Below are 19,462 nucleotides of genomic sequence, written 5' to 3'. Positions count from 1 at the left end.
TAAGTTTTTCTCGATGAGGGTTACATTAACATCAGCTCTGTCTGGCACAGGGTAAAGCATTTAAGAGTAAAGTGATAGTGGCCAGCTATTGTTACGGTTGATACTGATATTACTACTACTACTACTACTACTACTATTACTGCAGCTGCTGCTGTCACAGCCTTGCACCAGCCCCTTCCACAGCTGTGCTCCGAAAGTGCTTGTGTTTGCCACTCCTGTTCACACACAGACCCAGGTGCCCTGGTTACTCAGCTCAGATGACCTCTCCTGGCCTCCGGCACCTTCTCGCCCCAGTCCCACGGACTTGAGGCTTGAGCCTTGTTTGAAGTGGGCTTCTGTGTAAAGACGCCTCACCTAATGTGTGCTGCTGACTCAGTTACGTCGTATCACAGCCAGCAGCCCTGCAGCTCGGGACCAAAGCGATGTCCCACGTGTGTGGGCGCAGAGGGCGCATCGCAGACTTGCGCTCAGGATCACCAGGCAGCACTGTTTCAAACAGTCGGGTGTCCAGGGAAAAGACATGCAAGACATGCAAAAAATGTGCCTGGCTTGTTCCATCTCAGCTGGGACCACGTGTGCGGGCGACTCCGATTTCTGCCGCTCTGTCCACGTCTGTGACAGCTTCGCGGCATTGATTTTGAGAGTACAAGTGAGCCTGAGCGAGTAGGCAAATGAGCAAATGCGGGACCCACGAATGATGAGGCTTGACTGTGTTTCCTTGGTTCCAGGGGCTGCTCCAACCTCTGAGGCCGGGACATGTGGGGCGTGGGGCGGGGGCAGGGCGAGGGGCCCGGGAGAAGGAATTAGAAGGCGAGGAGCTGGGTGACTGGTGCTCCTTCTCGGACCGGTGAAGGAGAGGAGGGGCAGTGACTACAGGTGAGCAGAGGCCGGATGCCAGCTCCAACGTGTATCGGCCGTGGACCCTCCCGGAGCCCCACGGCCTCCTCATGTGCACAAAGGGGACCGAGACGCCCCCCCTAGGCGGGTGAGCGAGCAGTAAGTGAGACGAGGCCCAGGAGACAAGGAGCACGGCGCCTGGCCCAGGACTGTGCTCGGCCAGCTCAGCAGCAGCATTGCCCTTGTCTCCGTGACTGGGCCCCGACTCCTGGGCAGGGACCAGGTTCTGACGACAGGCAGACCTGGCGGGTGGGCCCTGGGCTTGAACTCGGGCCCCGGTCAGATCCCAGGCCTCCCAGGCTGAAGCCCAGAGGCTGTGAGGCCGCTGGTGCCTCGGCTGCAACATGCCTCAAGGAGGCCGAGGCCTGGCGTCCACGTATCGCGTGCAGGCGCCGAGGTGTGGAAACAAGCTGTGCGTCCAGTGACACAGCCTGGACCCAGGAGAGGTGGCGGAGGCGTGCAACGGCGTATGACTCGGCCGTAGAAAAGAGCGAACTCTTACTGCTGGCAGCAGCGTGGATGGACTGGTGGGCACTATGCTAAGTGAGATCAGTGAGTCAGAGACCAACGCCACGTGACTTCACGTATGTGTGGGCTCTAAAGGACAGAGTAAAGGGACAGACAAAACAGACACAGACGCGGAGATACGGAGGACAGACGGGTGGGCTGCGGGAAGGATTAAGGAGTACGAGTCGGCAGTTACAGAGTCGCTGCTGGCAGACCCAGGCAGGCCCAGGAGGGATGGAAAATCACTGGGCAGGAAGACCGTGCCGTGGGCAATGCAGCCTGGGGAAATGCCCGCCTGGGGCACTGCCTGCCGACCCTGCCCAGGACACACGGATGCCTGGCTGAGCCTGGGGCCTGGGGTTGGCCGATCCGGCATCACAGGTTGCAGCTTTAACTGGAGCCGGGCAAGGTGTATCAGGAACAACGGTCAGCAGGAACGGCACCCAGCAGCCAGCTCTAGCCAGACTCTGGCGCCCCAACCGGTTACCCTTCTCAGGTGTTTGCACTCAACAACCCTGCCCTGAGAACGACCGAGCGAGTCCTAACCTGCCTCGGTTGGCTCCCCCACCTCCCTCGGTCAGCCCCACTTTGCCTCTTACTCCCTGCTGATAAACCCTGGTCCTTAGTGCACTGCGTCCCTCTGGTTTCTCGAGCGACTCCGACCTCACACTTGCCGGGGTGGGGGGGTAGTACAGCAGAGGGCACACAGTCAGTGATACTGCGACAGCCAGGTGCGGTGTCATGGGGGCACGAGACTTATCGGGGAGCACTTCGTGAGTTACGGAAATGTCTGACTGCTATGCTGTACCCCTGAACCTAATATGATATTGACTGTCAACTGTCATTGGGGAAAAAAAGTGGCAACCCCCCCCCCAAACCTTTAAAGTGTCACCTTGAAAACGTTACTAAGTGGCATGCACCCTAGACGTCCGTGTCCATCCCATTGCTGGTCTTTTCCCGAGTCCCTCCCACCTGCCCTCGGGGCAGATTCTGGTTGTGTGTGGGGGGACTGATCGGGGTGAGCAGAGGGGACACGGGATGAGGGCCAGGGAGGGCTCGGGACACTCAGGCTCCGCACAATACTCGACCGTTGAAAAGCAGAGAAGTTGTGTTTTGGTCCGTGTTTACGTGGACAGTGTCCTGCCTCCCGGTCCATGCCCGTGGCAGGGGCGGGGGGAGGCTGGGGGGTGCACCCCTGCCCTGGTGTTCCGCCTCGTCTGCCAACTGCCCCAGCTGACTTACATTTTGCGTAGGTTGGGCAACTTCTTGAAGACGCCGGTGGCCTCTAGAACAGATATCTCATTGTCGTTCAGTCGCCTGCACGGGAAGCAAGCAGATGAGACGGCAGCTTAGCTGAAGATGGGGTGCCTCTGCCCCTACCTTCTGTTGCCCCCCGGCACCTCCCCGGCACCCCCTGGCTTCAGCTGAGTTGCCGCCAGGACCTCACACTCAGCCAAGATCAACGGAGCCACGGAAAACTCAGTGTGGGCCCCTCCAGCCCACGGGTGAGGGTGGGGTGGAGGGAAGCAGGAAAAGGGCGGGCATGTGAGGAGCAGGAGAGGGAGGAGACCGGCTCCTCCTCCCTGAGGAAGCCCCTTTGACTAGGAGGGTTGGGGTTTTTGAAACCTCCGCACCCAAACCGTTGCCATGATCTGCCTTCAGTGTGCAGGGTGCCCAAGACAGCTTGAACCTCCCCCAGGGAGGCTCCCCCACGTTCTCCCAATGCCCCGAGGCCCTCGGCTCCTCCCTGGCCTCTTCCCTCTGCTGCGGGCCGCTCGGGGAGCCTGTGCCCAGCCCTCCCACGAGCTTGGGGACAGCAGGGGGGCCGGCAAGCCTGGGCCTGTCCCATCCGCCTGAGATCTGTGACGGCAAAGAGAACGATGGTGACCATAACGAAGACCACCTTCACTCATGCAGGCCGCACCCTGTGCCGGGACCCGAGGGGAATTCTGTGCTGGCCTCCTCTCACTCAGTCTTCCCCACCCACCTCGGAGGGCGGACCACCGCCTCCGGGTTTCAGCGAAGATTCGGACGCTCGGATCTGGGAGGCAACTGGCCCGGGGCAGGAAGACTGACGGCCCCCGGCCCCCATGCTGCGTCTGCACACCCACCATGGGACACGCCCCTTTATCAGCATAATCGGAGGCTCAGATGTCGCTAGTCCTCCTAGCTGCTTTCTTGCTCTAGGACAATGACTCACTGTCCATCTTTTTGGTTCTATTGTGAGCTTCCTGCGGACAGACGGTCCGCTCTGTTCCCTGTGAAAGCTGGCGGGCTGAGCGCACTGCCTGGCTCACAGCCGGTGCTCAGACAACGCTTGCAGAAGGGACGGACTGTCTTCATGTGTGGGCAAGCTGTCCCCAGTGCATGCCGGGAGTCCACTCAAGGGGACAGGCGAGGAGCGCCCAGGTGGCTGAGCCAGGAGAGGCCCCGCTCAGGAGCCCCTGCCGGGGCTGGCTCCAGGGGGTGCCTGGGCGTGCGGGGACGTGCACGGAGGGCCCGCCCGGGCAGCACTTACAGGTCGGTGGCGTATTCGGGCAGGTGGCTTGGGATGCGGGCCAGCTTCTGGTTGGAGCAGTCCACGATGGTGCCCTCGCAGCGACACCTCTCCGGGCACACGAGGTCCATGAAGCACTCGCTGCTGAGCCTGCTGCGGTAGTCCTCCGAGCCTGGGCGGGGCCAGAGAGGGACGGCGGCGTCACCGCGGTTCCCGGCACCGGGCCGGGTGGGGGGCAGTGGGGGTGGGGGCCCAGGGACAGGCACAGGGCGGCCCGCACCGTTTGGCCACCTTGCCGGTGTTCTCCCCGCCTCCCAGCTGTCCATCTGGTCTTTGTCATTCACCGCTCTCAGCCCCCTCTGGACCGCCTCCTCGCACAAACGCTCCGAGGCTCGTGGGCACGGAACGTGACCCACAGTGCAGGGGTGCTGCTCAGTCCGTGACGCCCACCCCCCACGGGCCCTCTCACTGCTCAGGACAACCCGGATGCAGAGGTTTGGATGGGATTTGGATGGGGCCGCACCAGGGGTCACACACTCAGGTGTCCTCAGGGCCCCAGCAGGTAATGAAACAATAAAAAAGAGGCCAGTTCGAGGCCACCAGGGCCACCAATGCCTGCCTTCCAGGTTGGAAGACAGTGCGGAGGGCTGGGGGCCTGGGGGAAGGAAGCCCACCGCCCTGATGCTTGGGAATTTGGCCCCGGGTTGCCCGATGACCCTTTAAAGCGGTGATGGTGAAGAATTCAGATTTAAACCACAGTGAACACACACACACCTCTTGTGAGGGTCAGATGGGCCCCCCATCTGCTGAACTAAAGGCCAACGAGCCAGTATTTGAAACTAAGGTTTATTTTTTCGAAAATTAGATTTTCTTTGAGGTCACACAGCAATGGTAACGGGAGCAACGGGGCGGGGGGGCTGTCCCAGGTGCCCTGGGAGCAGCATTCGTGACCGGCAATGGCGCCCTGGCCCCGGGCCAAGCTCCAGGAGGCCACAGCTCACACCCAAAGGGGCACGGGGAGCGCTGCTCCCCCTGCTGGACACCAGCGAGTGCGTGGGGACGCGGTCTCCGTCATTACTGCACCACCCACGTTTCAGGAGCTCAATGCCGGTCTCGGAATGAGAGCGAGGTCCGCACGGCTCACGCCCCGGCGGACGCCACCAGCACGCCGGGTGCCCTGTGCGCGCCCCTCTCTGAAGCGTCTTAGAGAAGTGAGCGCCGTTGGTTTGCGCAGCGGCCGCGGTGAGCCTTGGAGCTCCCGTGTGCACCAGGAGCAGTCGGGGACGCGGTGGGGTGGGCCCCTAGTTCGCTTCAGCCCCCGCACAGGTAACGTGGGAATGAAGTAACTGCCCCTACCTCATGGGGTTGCTGTGGAGACGCTGGGAAGGTCAAGGCAGTGGGGGGGGGGTCTCTAAGGAAACGTCAGGAGTTGTGCAGGTGTCTGTGATTCTACTTGTTTTTTCTAGAACCTAGGGGAGCACTGGCGTGTTGGAAGCCACTAAAACATCAGTGTAACTCGTGGTAACAGCTGACATTGGCTGAGCATGGACCCAGAGCTGGGATCTATGCCTTGAACTTCAAACAGGTGAGCACATTAAGTCTCTGAGGTTATTCCAGCTCCACTTTACAGAGGAGGGAACTGAGGCCCGTGGTCTCTCAGCACACGGCAGAGGGTCGGGCCCAGGCAGGCTGCCGCCAGGGCCCCCGTGACAAGAACTACGTTGTACAGTGGAAGCAGTGCCGTTCAGCCCACCTCCACCAAGTGGGACGTGGGGATCAGTCCTAGAGAGAAAGTCCTGCCACATACCTCGCCCCACCGAAAGGCAGGAAGCAGACCCCGCCCACCCTCTTGCCCCTCCCACTACTGGTCTGTGCTAATTCCTGACCTGGAATGAATTTGCTGGGTCTTTGGTTGTGAAGTGAACCTTCTACCCAGAGCAAGGGGTCGGGGGTCTGGACTCGCCTCCTATCCCTCTCTGCTTCCTCCCCACCCCCGTCCTTCACTCCTCCTTCCACCCCCAGCTCTGTGTGCGCAAAGTCTGTCACGTGTCCCCACGGTTACTCGGGCGGCTTCCTTGTCTGAGGCCTTACGCGAATCTCTCGCCCTTGGCTTGCCAGCGTCCAGCCTACCGAGTAACTGGCCTGGGCCATTTCCCCCCAGACGCATCAGCCTGCTGACTCCTGGGTGAATTTCATTTTGCAAGCCCTGCTGAACGGCCACCCTCGCTCGTCCCCCTGCCAGTGGTTCCACGCGGCAACAGGGCGAAGGGGCGTCCCGTCCACACGCATCTGTTTTCCCTTCAGAGGGCGTCCACACGGATCCCCGCAAAGCGGAGCAGCCCCCTCCGCCTTGACTGCTGGTCAAGGGCAGAGAGACAGGAGGGAGGGCAGCTTGCTTTCCCACACGATGAGACTGACATGCGTGGCGCAGGGCCGTGGCTGCAACGGCCGCCGACTGAAAGTGGTTTCCCTTCGATCTCGGTGAGAGGGGCTGTGGTTAGCAGGAGCTGCCTCTGCGGCGTCGTTAGGGTGTAGCCGGTGGACCTCTGCCGTGGAGCCCCTGACCCGTCTTAGCGAAACGATTTCGCAGTTAGATCTGATGGACTGGTGTGTTCCCTCCAGCATTTCCCCTGTTTTTCTTATTGCCTCGGTGTGCATTAACGAGGGGGTCGGAGTGCGGTATTTTACGTGAGTGGGAGCCGGAAGCGGTAACAGTGGCGCATGTGTGTAACCGAAGGGGTCCACTCCCCGGTCACAGCCAGCCCGAAACGCCACCTCCGTCGCTCCGTATCTCATTACCCAAACTACCCGGGGTTTCTAGGAGCCATTTGTTACGCCTAATGCTCATAACCACCCAGAAGTATTTTTAACTTTTCCAGAGCTCTAAAAGTCAATCTCAATCTCGATGCGTATTTGTCACTGCCAGCGATGCTCAGAAGGAGAGGGGTAACCGAAACAGGCTGCCGCCTCTTCTCCTCGGGGCGAGCCGACACAGGGGAGATCTCGGAGGGTTTGAAGAAGGGCCACAGAACTAAAGGCTGGTGTCACCTGGCACCCCAACTCCCCCCGGGCAGCTCAGAGTGAGGGCACTTGGTACGTGACCACAGAAAAGCTTTAATGGACGGGTGGGGGTGAGGGGGTGGAAGTCCACTGCGACACGACTTGATCATGAACCCCGGCCCGATGGCCACTTTCCAGGACACAACGGGTGTCACGGGTTCGGGGCTGGCAGGGAGCCCAAGTTCCCTTCCAGGGATGGACTCGGCCGCAGAGGCCAGTACGGGGCCCAGGACGGCTGCTGTCACTAGCGGTCTGCGTTCTCCGTCATCCAGTTGGCTGAGCGGAAGTCACAGATTGCCGTTACCTGGTGCCCGTGAACCTGTCACTGCACAGGTGCCCACCTCTCTCCTACCTCCAACACCCCTAACGAGGGCGGGGTGAAAGGGAGAGGAGCAGAAAGAGGAACTGGGGGAGCAGGAGGCCCGCCGGGGCTCATCAGCTTGAAGAGAGAGTTACGAGGGCAAGCCGTCGGTCCTGAGTCATGAGTGGGCTCGAGAGAGCGCTGCCAGGCACACCGTTGTTTGCTTGTGGGCGAAGACAGGGGGCCCAGACACCAGCGGCCGGAAGACACCCACTGTTTTAACCGAGTTCGGGGATCAGTTGGGTACACAGCTGTCCCAGCCGCTCTCCCCGCCCAGAGTCTATTAGGAATGTAGCCACATGGCCGAATGCAGAGGGAATGCCGCGGCCCACGGCTGGGCACGGCCTGGCCACCGGCTGGCCCCTGCAGAAGCGGGGTGCCGACGGAGGGGCACCATTACGGACACACTCCCACGGGGCTGGCCGCGGGCACGGTGGGGCAACACTGAGGAGCTCGGACGGCCCCTCCGTTCAGAGGGAAGGGGGTTTCTCGGGGCTCGAGGATCTGTTCTGCCCCAGACGGGTCTCGGTGTAGCCACGCTGGAGAGGGGACCCACTGAAACAGTGCTGCTTATTCTTGCTCTTCCTCAAGCTATTGTCTATGAGCGGAAGTGAGCTTGAAAGGGAATGTTAAAAAAGGAAGAAATGCCGGCTCCCTATCACTTCCAAGTCGAGGTCTTTTTGATTTCATAAGTCAAGGCGATGGGACAGCCTGCAGCTGGGAAGGCTGCGTAGTACGGACATAAGGAACATTCACGCGGCAGCCAGGTGGCCCTGGGCAAGCTGGTTAATGTCCTTGTCTGCAGAATGGGACTTATAGATTGGGTCGTGAAAATCAAACAAGGTAGTGATGGAAAACATCCAGTGCCTGGCCTGTCGTAAGCACTCGACTCACGGTCAAAGGATTTAGAGAGGCAAACGAGACTCCCCGTCACTCAGCCACGCGGGGCGCCTGGCCGAGCGGTGACCCGGGAGAGAGGAGACAGAGGCGCCCATCCCGTGGGAGCCCAGAGCCCGCCCTGGGCCCACGCCAGGTTTGGCTCCCACCATGGCTGTCTCTCGTGGGCGGGGACACAGGCTCAATGGCAGGAACCATCAGCACAATCTCCTGGTCACACTGGTCACACCGGGTCCAGATTTATCAAGAAACAAGCAGAATGGGAGGCACCAGGTCCCTCTCTTTATTGTCACAGACAGCAGGTGTCTGCACAGCCCCGGGTGTCACTGACCTCGCACCATGTAACGGACCTCTGGCCCCCGCGTGGACTGTGCTCGGAGGGTCCAGGAAGCGGACTGGACGTCAGCTGCACGGGCCCAGGGCCGAGGTGCTCACGGGGCGTGGGGACAGGCTCAGGAGGAGTCTCCCAGGTTCGATCCGAGGCCTCAGACCCGGGCCAGTGTGCCCGCTCTGCTCTCCCTCCCTCCCTCCCCAGTGCTTCCAGCAATGGTGGCGGGGGTGGGGGGAGGTGGGCCACAAGCACTACGGCCTTTGGCTTAGCTGCCACTTGGGAGGATGACCTTGGGCTTCTTCCGTGAAGCAGTGGGGAAGGTGCTCTGGGTATACCTGCTCCCTTTGAACGGAAGATCCGACGATGGTTTCTGAGCTCGAGCCTGTCTACTGGACCTGCTGGCGGGCACCCCGTCTAGATCTGGGGAATGGCGGCTCCCTTTGGGGCGGGAGGTGTGGCTGCAAATCTTAGCTCGCCCTCGGCGTGCTTCTCCGTGCCCTTTCCAGCCTGTATCTGCTCCCCGCAGGGGAGCGGCTCAGTGACCCTCGAGACTCCCACCCCCGCCCTCTGCGAGGCTGGCCCCGGGGAGGGGGTCTGGCGGGTGGCGGGCTGCGGTGCTCCAGAGCAGAGAAGAGGTGTCCAGCGGTGGCGGCGGCGGTGGCGGGCCATGCTGCAGGAGAGCGCGGTGCTTTCCGCGGTGCTTGACAGAACCATGTTCCGTTTCCATCGTTCCACCACATGGTTAGATCAAGCACAAAGGAAAGCCCCGCGGTGACCGGTCAGAGTCAAGGTCAGGAAGCAGCGTCAGAGAGAGGACAGGAGCATTCAGAGGAAGCAGCGTGGAGAAGTGGAAGCCGGAGTGGGCCCCCACCGAGCGTGATTAGTGCCAGGAGTGGGTTCCACAGGAGCACTTCCGCAGACAGGAGCCCCCTGCCCCGTGTCCGGCCCCCGGGGAGACACGGGAGGAAGGGGGGACAGGGTGGGAGGCGACTGGACACCCCCACTCAGGAGTCTCGGGGCAGAACGGCTCCTTCCCAAGAGAATGAAAGAAGTCAGGTGTCTGGTCACATCACAGGCCTGAAGCTGAGCCTCGGAACCCCACGCAATCACGCCGCCCGACCTGGTACGACATCAGCCTCGGCAGACGCCTCTTCTGTGTGCTCGGCAACCCAGGGCCCCTCCCGGCAGCCACGTGGTGCCGTAACAGCCTGTCTCCCAGCCCCTTAACGGAGAGGCTGGCCACAGCTCCCACGGGTCTAGCAAAGCTGCAATGAGCTCCTTCGGGGAAAAGTCCCCTGCTGTGCCATAAGCCAGGGGACTCCTTAGAGTCCTTCAGGCTCCCCAGAGACCCTCTGGCTGACAGATGTTCCTCCCAGACCGCCTGAGATAAAATGGGGGAGGGGTGGAGTGGAGAGAAACCACACACTCCCAGCAAGGGAGGAAGCAGGGGCAGCTGATGGGGACCCATGTTTGGGCCTGGAGACCTGCAGTCACAACAGCCTGAGCACGCTAGTGTTCGCAGAGGGGTGACCGGTGCTCCTCATGGTGGGGGCCTCCTGCAGACTAGGAGAAGGAAGGGAAGAGGAGGACACGAGGTTCTGTGTCGCTTCCTAATTTCCTGATGGCGGGGGGGGCGGGGGGAGTCACGGGAGCGGGTGACGAGGAGCCAACAACCAACCATTTCGGATGCCCGGGGCCCACATGCCTATCTGCAGGGACCGGGCGGTTTTCACGCACCTGCGGGCGGGGGACTTTCTCCCAAGCCACTGGGAGGAGACGTGTGCGCCCTCGACAGACCGGCTGCAGGGCCAGGTGCCTGGGGCCCTCCCCGCCCTCCTCCAGGGGCACACTGTTCCTCCGCTGTGGGTGCTCGGGGCGAGATGCTCTCAGCATCTCGACAGTGTGCAGGTGTCCGCGGTGGCTGACTGGTTCGCCAAGGTCGCCGCACAGCCCTGGGTCCGGCCCCGCGTCTCTCTAAGCCCTCCCGTCCGGCCAGCTGGGGTTGGCCACTGTGGTTTATTCTCGACTCCGCTCTGCCCCCTTACAGACGAGCGGGGCCCTGTGGAGGCTGTGGTGTGGGGACTCTGTGTTCACGTCGGGTCAGGCCCCGAGGGCCGACCGCAGAGGGGAAGACCCAGCTCTTCCTCGCCCCCGTCTCCAAGCCTGAACACCGGGCGAGGGGTTCCTTCTCTTTGGTTTCCTCAACGAAAGCAAGCGGAGGGGTCGGGGAGAAAGTTACTGGGAATCTTTGCAGCACGTCAGAAGGCCTGGTTTCGGGTCTTGTCCTGACAACCCTCCCTGAGGCCCCTTTTCTGTGTGAGCCCCACACCCCCCTCTCCAGCAGGGCCCGGCTCGCTGCCGGGGGCTCTCGGACCGATTCCCCGAGAGGCGGCCTGCCGCCTGCCGTGTGTGGTCACGTCCCATTCCCCTCTCTGGGCTTTTCGCCACGAGGGTCTCTTCTCGCTGACTGGGCCTCTCCACACAGAGGGGTGGGGGCCAGGATGGAAGGGAACATCTCCCCGCTGTTGAGTGCTCCCCCGGGGACGGGCCTGGGGTCCCAGGCACCGGACGCTGCCTTTTCAGGAGGACTTAATCGGATGGTCAGATCACCCCAGCTGGCGGCCTTCACCTCTAACCCGATCTCGCCGCCTAGGGAGGTGGGCGCAGCTGACAGAGGCGGACGCGGGGCAGCTGGAAAACCAGACGCCGCCGACGGAGGGGCTTTCTGTGTTGCAGGAGCCGCCCTCAAATTGGCTCCTAATTACATCAGCTGTCTCTGCAATGGGGTGCTTTTAGGGGAAAGTAAAACGCAGAGTTATTATCTGTCAAGTCCACTACGTGTCATCCGCCCCTCCTTCTCGCTTCTGGAGCTTCCTGGAAACGGGGCTTTAGATCTATGGCTTCTGTCCGCCCCAAGGCCAAGGCCAGTCTGGGCCCCAGGCCTCTGGAGCTTGGCAGTGGCTCTCTCTACTTCTCTTCTCTGTGGCCACAGAAAACAAAAGCGCGTAGAATGCTGTGTGTCAGGCGCACGTACTGCAAACCTTCTCTGCCTTTACAGCACGAATCTTTCCGGTTAGTATTGATTTAAAAAAAGAGAGAGAGATTGAGAGAGGGCCATTCCAGGAACTCTGCCCCTTTCTCCTTGTTTGTTTCTTTTTGTATTTCCAGCCATTCCTACCCCACATATGGAAAGCCACCAGGGTCCCTCCAGTGCAAAGGCAGGTGGGTAGGGGCAGAGCTGGGGCTAGAACTGCGCTCTGCTGTCCTGTGTCTGCTTGCTCCTTTCCCCTTCTCCTTCTTGCCCCCCACCCTGCCCCAGTTGCAGCCTACAGTCAGTCCTAGGCAACTGCCAAGGACTGGGAGATGCCAGTTTTGGGACCCCGGGCTGACTCCTTCCCTTCCCTGCCCCCCGAAACCCTGGCATCAATCTGGAGCCCTAAATCAAAGCAGGACCCCCGGGAGATGGAGGGGTCAGGGTGGTAGATGCCCGCCCCCCCTTACTGCTCCTCTCCTTGGGCCTCACTGCTCGTCAGAGCTAATGAATTCAGCTGCAGCCAGACTCGGGTGGGACCAGAGGGACTGGAGGGACCAGAGGTGTGAGTCAGGCGACAGCCCTGGGCAGGGAGAGGAACTTTAGAAAAGAGTTCAGGGGTGGGGGGAAGGGAGGAGCCACTGGATGGGGAAAGAAAGTCATTCAAGCAGCTGGACCTCCTTCCCAGACGCTCCCCTCTCTCCCAGATGCTGCGAGGAGCGGGCGAGACCTGGGGCCCACCACTGCTGGCTGTGACCTTGGGGCTACCCCTTTGCCTCCGCGCCCTCAGCTCCCTCTGCTGCCGCACAGGGACAGGCCCCGCCGACCTCACAGGACAGCTGGAAGGACCGAACCGAAGCAGAAGCCCTCAGCACAGCCGAGAAACTGCTCCCACAACGGACATCGACATTCCGGGGAAGACAAATTAGGAGCGGCGTCTCGCATCGCCACGGACTCCCCGTGTTACCCCCAACCCTCTCCGGGGCCTGACTTGGAGGACAAGAGGGCCTTGCGGGCAGCAGAAGCCCGCACGCCGGTCCTGTGGCGGCGCCCAGCCAGTGCCCACGCCGGCGCTGTCCCGGACAAGTGCGCTTCTGCAGGGCCCTCTCCAGTAGGGGCAAGGACGGTTCTGCTGACGCGCACACTGAGAGGGCGGCTGCAACCCGGCCCAGCACGCCGTGCCATCAATCTCTTGCCACTGGGAGCACAGTGCAGCTGGGTGGTTTTTTCCAGGAGCCAGTGACACAAATGACAGTCATTTTTAACTGCCTGTTCACCTAGCTATTGGGTCAAGGAGAGCGACGTCTGTTTCCAGGCAGGGCTGAGAATCCCCTGCCATTCAGCCCCGGTGCTTTTCCCGGGCACGGCGTGGAGCAAGGCCACGGGGAGAGCTGGGGAGGCGGAGAGCCTGGCTCTGCTGTCCTCCCGAGCACAACTCTCTGCTCTCTTCTCTACCGATCAGAACTACCAGCCTGGGGAGACGGCTGGCGGAGACGTCGGTGAAGCCCGTGACGCACTCTGGTCGAAAGGCTGTACCGAGGTGGCCTTGGAGGGGACGAGACACCCCCAAGATTGCACACCACCTCCAGCCTGGTCTGTGGAATAGTTCTCTACTACCCCTTGGGGGGCATGCTTTAGAAACAAAAAAAATACATAAAAAGCTGGCCCTAACCTCCAGCTTCTACCTCGCCTGCAGAGAGGCTGCCGCCTGGGTTCCATCTCTCCTCCCCGTGAGGAGAAAATCACGCATCCCCCCAACCCCGTGATTTTACTCTGTGTGTGTGTGTGTGTGTGTGTGTGTTTTACTTTAAATCCATGAGGTAATTGGTTTTCTGCAGGACTAACTGAATTCCCCCAATCTAATTTGCAGAGATGCTCCCCAGGAGCCGTCGCAGCGCTCGCTGTCCTGCAGATTGGATTACCGGCCTCTCCGGGGCTGCTGTGCTCTCAGCCGGGAAGCGGGGCCCAGCCCTGTAACCTGATTACCTGAGCAGCGGAACTTCTTGCTCTTGACCTGGCTGATGCGCTTGTTGGCCAGCCGGCGCGGGCTGCTGCAGCGGGCCCCGCTGGTCTCGATGGGGTTGTCCTGGAGGTAGTCGGCCAGCCACTTCAAGTGGCAGTCGCACACGAACGGGTTTTGGGCTAAGTGGCTGCAAGAGGGAGGGGCGGCAATCAGGAGGGACCCGTGGAGCCCCTTCCACGCCCCCCCCCCGCCTGGGGCTGGGCGCTGGCCACCGGGGCCTGGATCCCTCCCTCGTCACCCCAGGAGGCGTCGGGAGGGCGTGGGGGTTGTTTTCAGACAGGACCAGAGAGGGGTCTGAGGCCTGCAGTCTGCAGGGGACAGTCACAGGTGCAGCTGGCCGCACCCTGGGGATGCAGCCTCTTCCCACTCGGGGCAGGACCCACCATGGACCCCCCTGGTTCTCACCCACACCGATTCTGATGGGCAGAGCAAGCTGCAGGCCTGGGGTCCATGCTCAGAGAAGGCTGCATCCTATTTCTACGAGCTCTGCCGCGCCAGGCGCATAAAGCAGCTGGCGGGGCGACTGGCACGTGGCGGGTGTTCCATATATAGTAGCGGGACTGCCGTTATGATCCTTAGCGTCATGAGAGCAGCCTGTGGGTCTCGCTTTCCTTGGCTCAGTCAGGAAACTGCAAAGCCGCATACAATGCCTGGCTCGTGGTAGGGGGCCAGTCAGTAGCAGCTGTTCTTGTTCTTTATTGGTCCTGTCTCTGGCTACGGGGCCAGGAAGTGCCAGGTGACTCAGAGAGTCTCCAGGAGCCCCCCAGGCTCATGGGCAGGCCATGGGCTGGGGTCAGTGTCTCAGCCTGGGCCTGGAGCCCCCAGAGACGAGGCCTGAAGTCTCACTCCGTGGGCAGCTCCCTGGTCTGCAGCGCTCAGGAGTGGGGAACTGCCCCCCAAGGAGGGAGGTGCAATACTCGCAGGGGCACGAATCAGAGGGTGGTGGCGGGGGTGGGTGGTAGCTGTGCAACCTTGAGTGAGTTACCTAACCTCTCTGTGCCTTGGTTTCCTCATGCAGAGCCAGGGGATCATAACAGCGCCCACCTCAAAGGGCTGTTAGCCTCATAGGGCTGTTGGGAGACTTAGAGGTCCGCATCCCAGGGCGGTCCCGGCGCAGTGCTGAGCTGGGAGCGAGCGCTCAGTGCAGGGGAGCTGGTACTGGCGCTCTCGTCCCCTTCTCCCTGCTGGTTCTGAAACCCTCCGGGATGTGCCCACGGTGCCCTCACGGGGGGGGGGTCTCCTGTTTCGGGGCTCCTGCTGCCTGGGTGTACTCACAGTGTCTGGATGGACTGCAGAGGGGCAAAGAGCCCCTTGCTGATGGTCTGCAGCTTGTTGTCATAGAGGGAGAGCAGGTTGAGGTTCTGCAGGTCCTGGAACGTGTTCACACGCAGGCAGTTGATCTTGTTGGCATTGAGGAGGCTGCAAGCACAAGAGAGGCCGGTGACGCACTGGCCCTGGCCGTTAGCCGGGGGCCAAGGGCTGCGCCTGCAGGGGGCGGGTGCCCTCTGCAGCGCCCAGGGGCCCAGCTGCCAAGCAGAGAGGGAGGCGGACGGGCACTCCTGCGGCCGCAGACACTCAGAGCGTGCCCTGCCCGGCCCCGTGGACGCTGTGCCTCGCCCTGCCGCCACCCGGAGCCTCCCCTCGAACCCGTGCTCGGGAGGAAGCCTGGAAACGGCAGCCACGTGCTTCGCTTTCTGCTTTAGAATGCAGACATCCCAGGAATCCCCCCCAAACCCACAGAAAAACCCCATCATTTGGCACAACTGTTTTCAAGCTTCAGTTGACTGACTAAAGACAATTCTGATTCAGAAAAGTCCTCCATGTTCTTCTAGATCACGTATTCCACTGGACTCAGACGAGCGGTCTGGGCCATGCCCCTGCAAACGTGCGTCTGAGGCCAGGCTCGCGGGCACGCACATGCGTGGTCTGTCTGTCCGTCCGTCTGTCTCTCTCTCTGGCATCACAGAAATGAGCCTTTCGGGCAGCCCTCTGGCCCAGCGCAGATGACGCTGTGAGGGTTATAGGAGCGTTTTCCAGAATGGAGCTGAGAAGCCCAGCACATTTCCCTAGACTGACTTGCGGGGCCCTCGAAACCGGCTTAACATCAGGGTTTTGGTCTCTTGTCAGTGGAAGTGGGGGAGGGGAACTAATCTAACCAGCTAAATGTTGAATTTCTAAAATTCCCACGTCCAAGGCTGGCTGGGAGCTTCCCTCATCGGGGGTGACCCCCCCCCCCACCCGGGGGGTTGTAACAGCCTGCCTGGTCCCTGGAGGCTCTTGATGCCAGGGCCCGGGGCACCGTCGTGGGTAGCGGTGGGGCCGCCCGAGGCGGCGGAATCAGGCGTGCACCCGCCCTTGCTGCGGGCCGTGCACAGGCAGGCAGCTGTGGCAGTGACTCGTGGAAGAAGTGGTGCCTGTGTAATCTGGCTAATCTGGGCGGGGCCCCAGGGGTCCGCACAGACGTCCTCCTGCCTCCCTCCCAGCGGAGCAAAGCTCCGGGGGCTCGAACACTTCGCCTGTTTCCTGGAGCGCCTCTCCGACAGCCTAGTTCTCTCACGGCAACCTGGGCAGGCGGGCAGAGCCGGCCTCGCCAGTGACAGGCGAGGAAACTGAGGCTGAGAGTTGGGCGGGCTTGTCTGAGGTCTCACGGGTTCCCGGGGGGCACGCCGCACGTAGTTATGATCCTTCAGGTCTCCGGGGGGGTTCAGTGTCTTCTGTGCGAATGCCTCACCTACCCCTCCCATGTGTCTGTCTGTCCCCATTGGAGCTCCCCCCACCCCGAGGATTTCCTGTGCTTTGTAGATCACACTGTGGTCACGGCCACTTGGCCTTGGGCATCCCAAGGTGGATGCTTTGGGGCAGAGAAATAGGGAGAAAAGCTAGTGGACACACAGGGCCAAGCACCCAGGAGTTAGGGATGATGGGCCCGTCACACACACACACGCACACACACACACATTTTTGGCTTTTTTTTTTTTTTAAGCATGCAATGAATGACTTGTTTCAAACCCGGAAATTTAGGGACTTCCGAGGGCAGTGTCTAGGCTAGGAAGTGCTGGGCCATTCAGTAAAGACGCCAGGTCAGAGGTGCTGGTCTGACGGCCTGGGGCTGGGATCCTCCCTACAACACACTGCGATGTCCCACACGTAAATGCGTTCCTCCAGTCCTCCCAGTGGTTCATCAGTTGGGAAATTTGGGAGACTCTTGCGCCCTCTCTCTCACAAACACACACACATCAGCTTCCTATTTTCTCTCAAAAAAATTCCTGAAGCTCTAGAAACACTGGGTCCCCTGGAGGCAGCTATGGAGTAGCTGCCACCTCCAGATGGGACCTGTGCTCTCTGTTTGCCACAGTCCTCACTACTGCCTATAGTCGGCCTGGCCTTTAGATTCGAGACCCCAGTGAAGATTTGTTAGCCCAATCACAGGACCTGGTTCTGGGGAGTGCAAGGCACTGGCCGAGGAGGCTGGTGTTGGGGAGACAGGAGTGGCAATGCTGACCTGCCCCGAAAGGGTGTCCAAACTGCACCCCACCCTGGCAACCCTCTCCACCCCTCCGAACCACCGAGGCGTCTTTCTCTGATCCAGATGCTTTCCCGTTCCCTACTGCTTCCAGATCTCTCAGCATGGGATGTTATCGCAAAGGTGTCATGCAGGGGTGTCCGACCTTTGGGTGTCTCTGGGTCACACTGGGAGAATAGCTTGGGCCACACATTACATATATTTCAACGTGTAATGACACACAAAAAATCTCATGATGGTTTCAGTGAACTTACGATTTTGTGTGGGGCTGCGTTCACAGCCATCCTGGGCTGCATGCGGCCCACGGGCCTCAGGTTGGACACCCCTGGTGGGGCAGCACCCCCCCAACGCTGACAGAGTTTACTCGGCAAAGACAGCACGAGGGGCGGCCCGCAGGGAGGGGGAGCTCGTGGGAACTCGAAGGGCCCGGCTCAGGCCCCTTGGCCCTCCCAGGATGCTTGGCCCTGAAGGCGAGGCTTCGAGGCACAGGGGGAGACAGCATGAAGCTGCTTGTCCAGATGGAGGAGCCACGGACAGCCTCCCGGGTGGACCCCGGGCGCCACCGGCCAGACCTCACAGCCATCCCCCGTCCCCTCTCCTTTGGGAGGGAGGCTGGCGGCGACTCCACTCAGCCTGGCTTCCGTGGACGCATCTCTGAGCTACCGGCGCATGGACGAGAGGTGGGGAATTTAAGAAACACCCCATCGTGGAGCAAATAGAGAGCGAACAACTACTGAAAGGGCGTGCAGCGGTTCTACAAGAAACTCCGAACCCAGGCCTTCTCCCCCTTCCCTGGAGGGACTGACTCTCCCCCTTTCTTGACCCGCTCTGGTTAACCCCCGCTGGGGGGCAGCTGTGTGAAACGATAGTGACAATGCGGAGTCATCTCTCCAGACCACGGCCTGGGGGCAGCCCTGCTCAGCACGGTGACGGGCATGACGGAGGCCGCCTAGCAGCGAGTGAGCCTGCCGACTCCACCCTCGCCTCTTATCCACGACACACGACCCACACTCTTTGCTCCTCGTCTCTCTGGGAGGCGGCCATCTTTGCTGCCTTTGGAGTGCACCCGGGCATGCCTCAGGTGGCTGGAGGTTGGTCTGGCCGGGCCTAGAGGGCTCTGCCTGCCTCCGGGTGTGCAGAGACATCAGGAGCCCTGCCGACTCTTAGGGAGGACTTGGCACGAAGGTGACGGGCTGCTCACCAAGCTGCCGCTGGCACGCCGTGGCAGGCCCCCCCCCCCTCCCCGAGCGGCGTGCACGGGCACAGCGCGGGCTCCAGCCGCGAAGGGTCACTCAGCGCTGCCCCAGGAGGTGGCACGCTCGTTTATGCGCTCTGCTCACCCTGGGTCCCCGGTCTCCTCTGGGCAGGCCAGGGGACAGCGATGACACAGCGATGACAACACCCCTCCTGCCACATGGGAGGCTCCCGCTTCCTCATTCCAGAGGCTGCCTGGCGAGCAGGCTCAGAACTCGGACGCCAGCAACACCTCGCTGTCGGGTCCAGCGAGTCGGGGTTGGCGGCGTGTCGTGTTCATACGGATGTCCCCAGAAGCAGACCCAACCTTGTCTCGGGGACACCTGCTCCCAGAGCCACCGCCCAAAGGAACCTCAGGGGTCATCTAAACAAAGAGGGAGGGAGGGGCCGAGGTGAGCAGACCAGGTGGGCAGCTGGGGTCACATGGCCTAACAGGCAATAATACGCTCTACGTGTTCCTTACGACTATTAACTCGTGGAATCGCCCCACAGCCCTGTGAAGTGTCACCTCCATCTGACAGGTGACCCCTGAGACGCAGAAGCGTTGAGTCCCTTTGCCACAAACCCCGCAGTTCGTCCACGGCCGGCAGAGAGTTCGTCCACGCCACCTTAGTCCACAGAGGTCACTCTGCTCACTACGCTGCCCTGAGGCTCGGCCCACGCCCGCTTGGGGACCGCGGGGGGCGCCCGAGGCTTGCGGGAGAGGTGGGACTTCGCCCCGCAGCCCCTCCCACTAGCCCAGCAATGACTCCCTAGTAGAACGCAACCAAGAGGGCCACCCGCCCGTCAGCGGAAATGGAAACGGAGGCGAGTGGCACATCGGAGGTCGGGAGCGCGGGCACGCCGCCTTCTAAATTTACCTCCGAGCGCGAGCCCTGCGCGGTGCGCCCCACCCCCTCCTCGGAGCGCTCTCGGCTTCCCCATATGTTCCGTGTCAGGAGGCGTCAGCACTCAGCCCGGCGGCGAGCCAACACGGGGTGCTGCTGAGATCATCCTTTCCCGGAGCTGCTGCCTCAGGAAAAGCTGGGCAGGAAGCAGGAGTTACTGGGGATCGCGGAGCTGGAGCGTGGGGGTGGCGGTG

At 61.5% G+C, this 19,462-nt stretch overlaps 1 protein-coding gene across 2 annotated transcripts in view; it reads right to left on the bottom strand.

Moving 5' to 3' along the window:
* The window catches only part of SLIT3 (slit guidance ligand 3), a 517,665-nt gene that overhangs the window by 48,518 nt on the left and 449,685 nt on the right, over positions 1 to 19,462 (bottom strand). For both annotated transcript variants that reach the window (XM_045824010.1, XM_045824020.1), the window contains exons 13-16: positions 14,880 to 15,023; positions 13,568 to 13,731; positions 3,923 to 4,073; positions 2,647 to 2,721 (exon numbers count right to left, since the gene is read on the bottom strand). In XM_045824010.1, coding sequence (XP_045679966.1) covers positions 2,647 to 2,721; positions 3,923 to 4,073; positions 13,568 to 13,731; positions 14,880 to 15,023 — 534 coding nt within the window. The remainder of the gene's footprint in view (positions 1 to 2,646; positions 2,722 to 3,922; positions 4,074 to 13,567; positions 13,732 to 14,879; positions 15,024 to 19,462) is intronic.

Source organism: Phyllostomus hastatus, unplaced genomic scaffold (assembly GCF_019186645.2).
Source record: "Phyllostomus hastatus isolate PE091 unplaced genomic scaffold, TTU_PhHast_1.1 phas_contig_150, whole genome shotgun sequence".
Taxonomy (NCBI): domain Eukaryota; kingdom Metazoa; phylum Chordata; class Mammalia; order Chiroptera; family Phyllostomidae; genus Phyllostomus; species Phyllostomus hastatus.
This window is presented reverse-complemented; position numbering and strand designations above follow the sequence as displayed.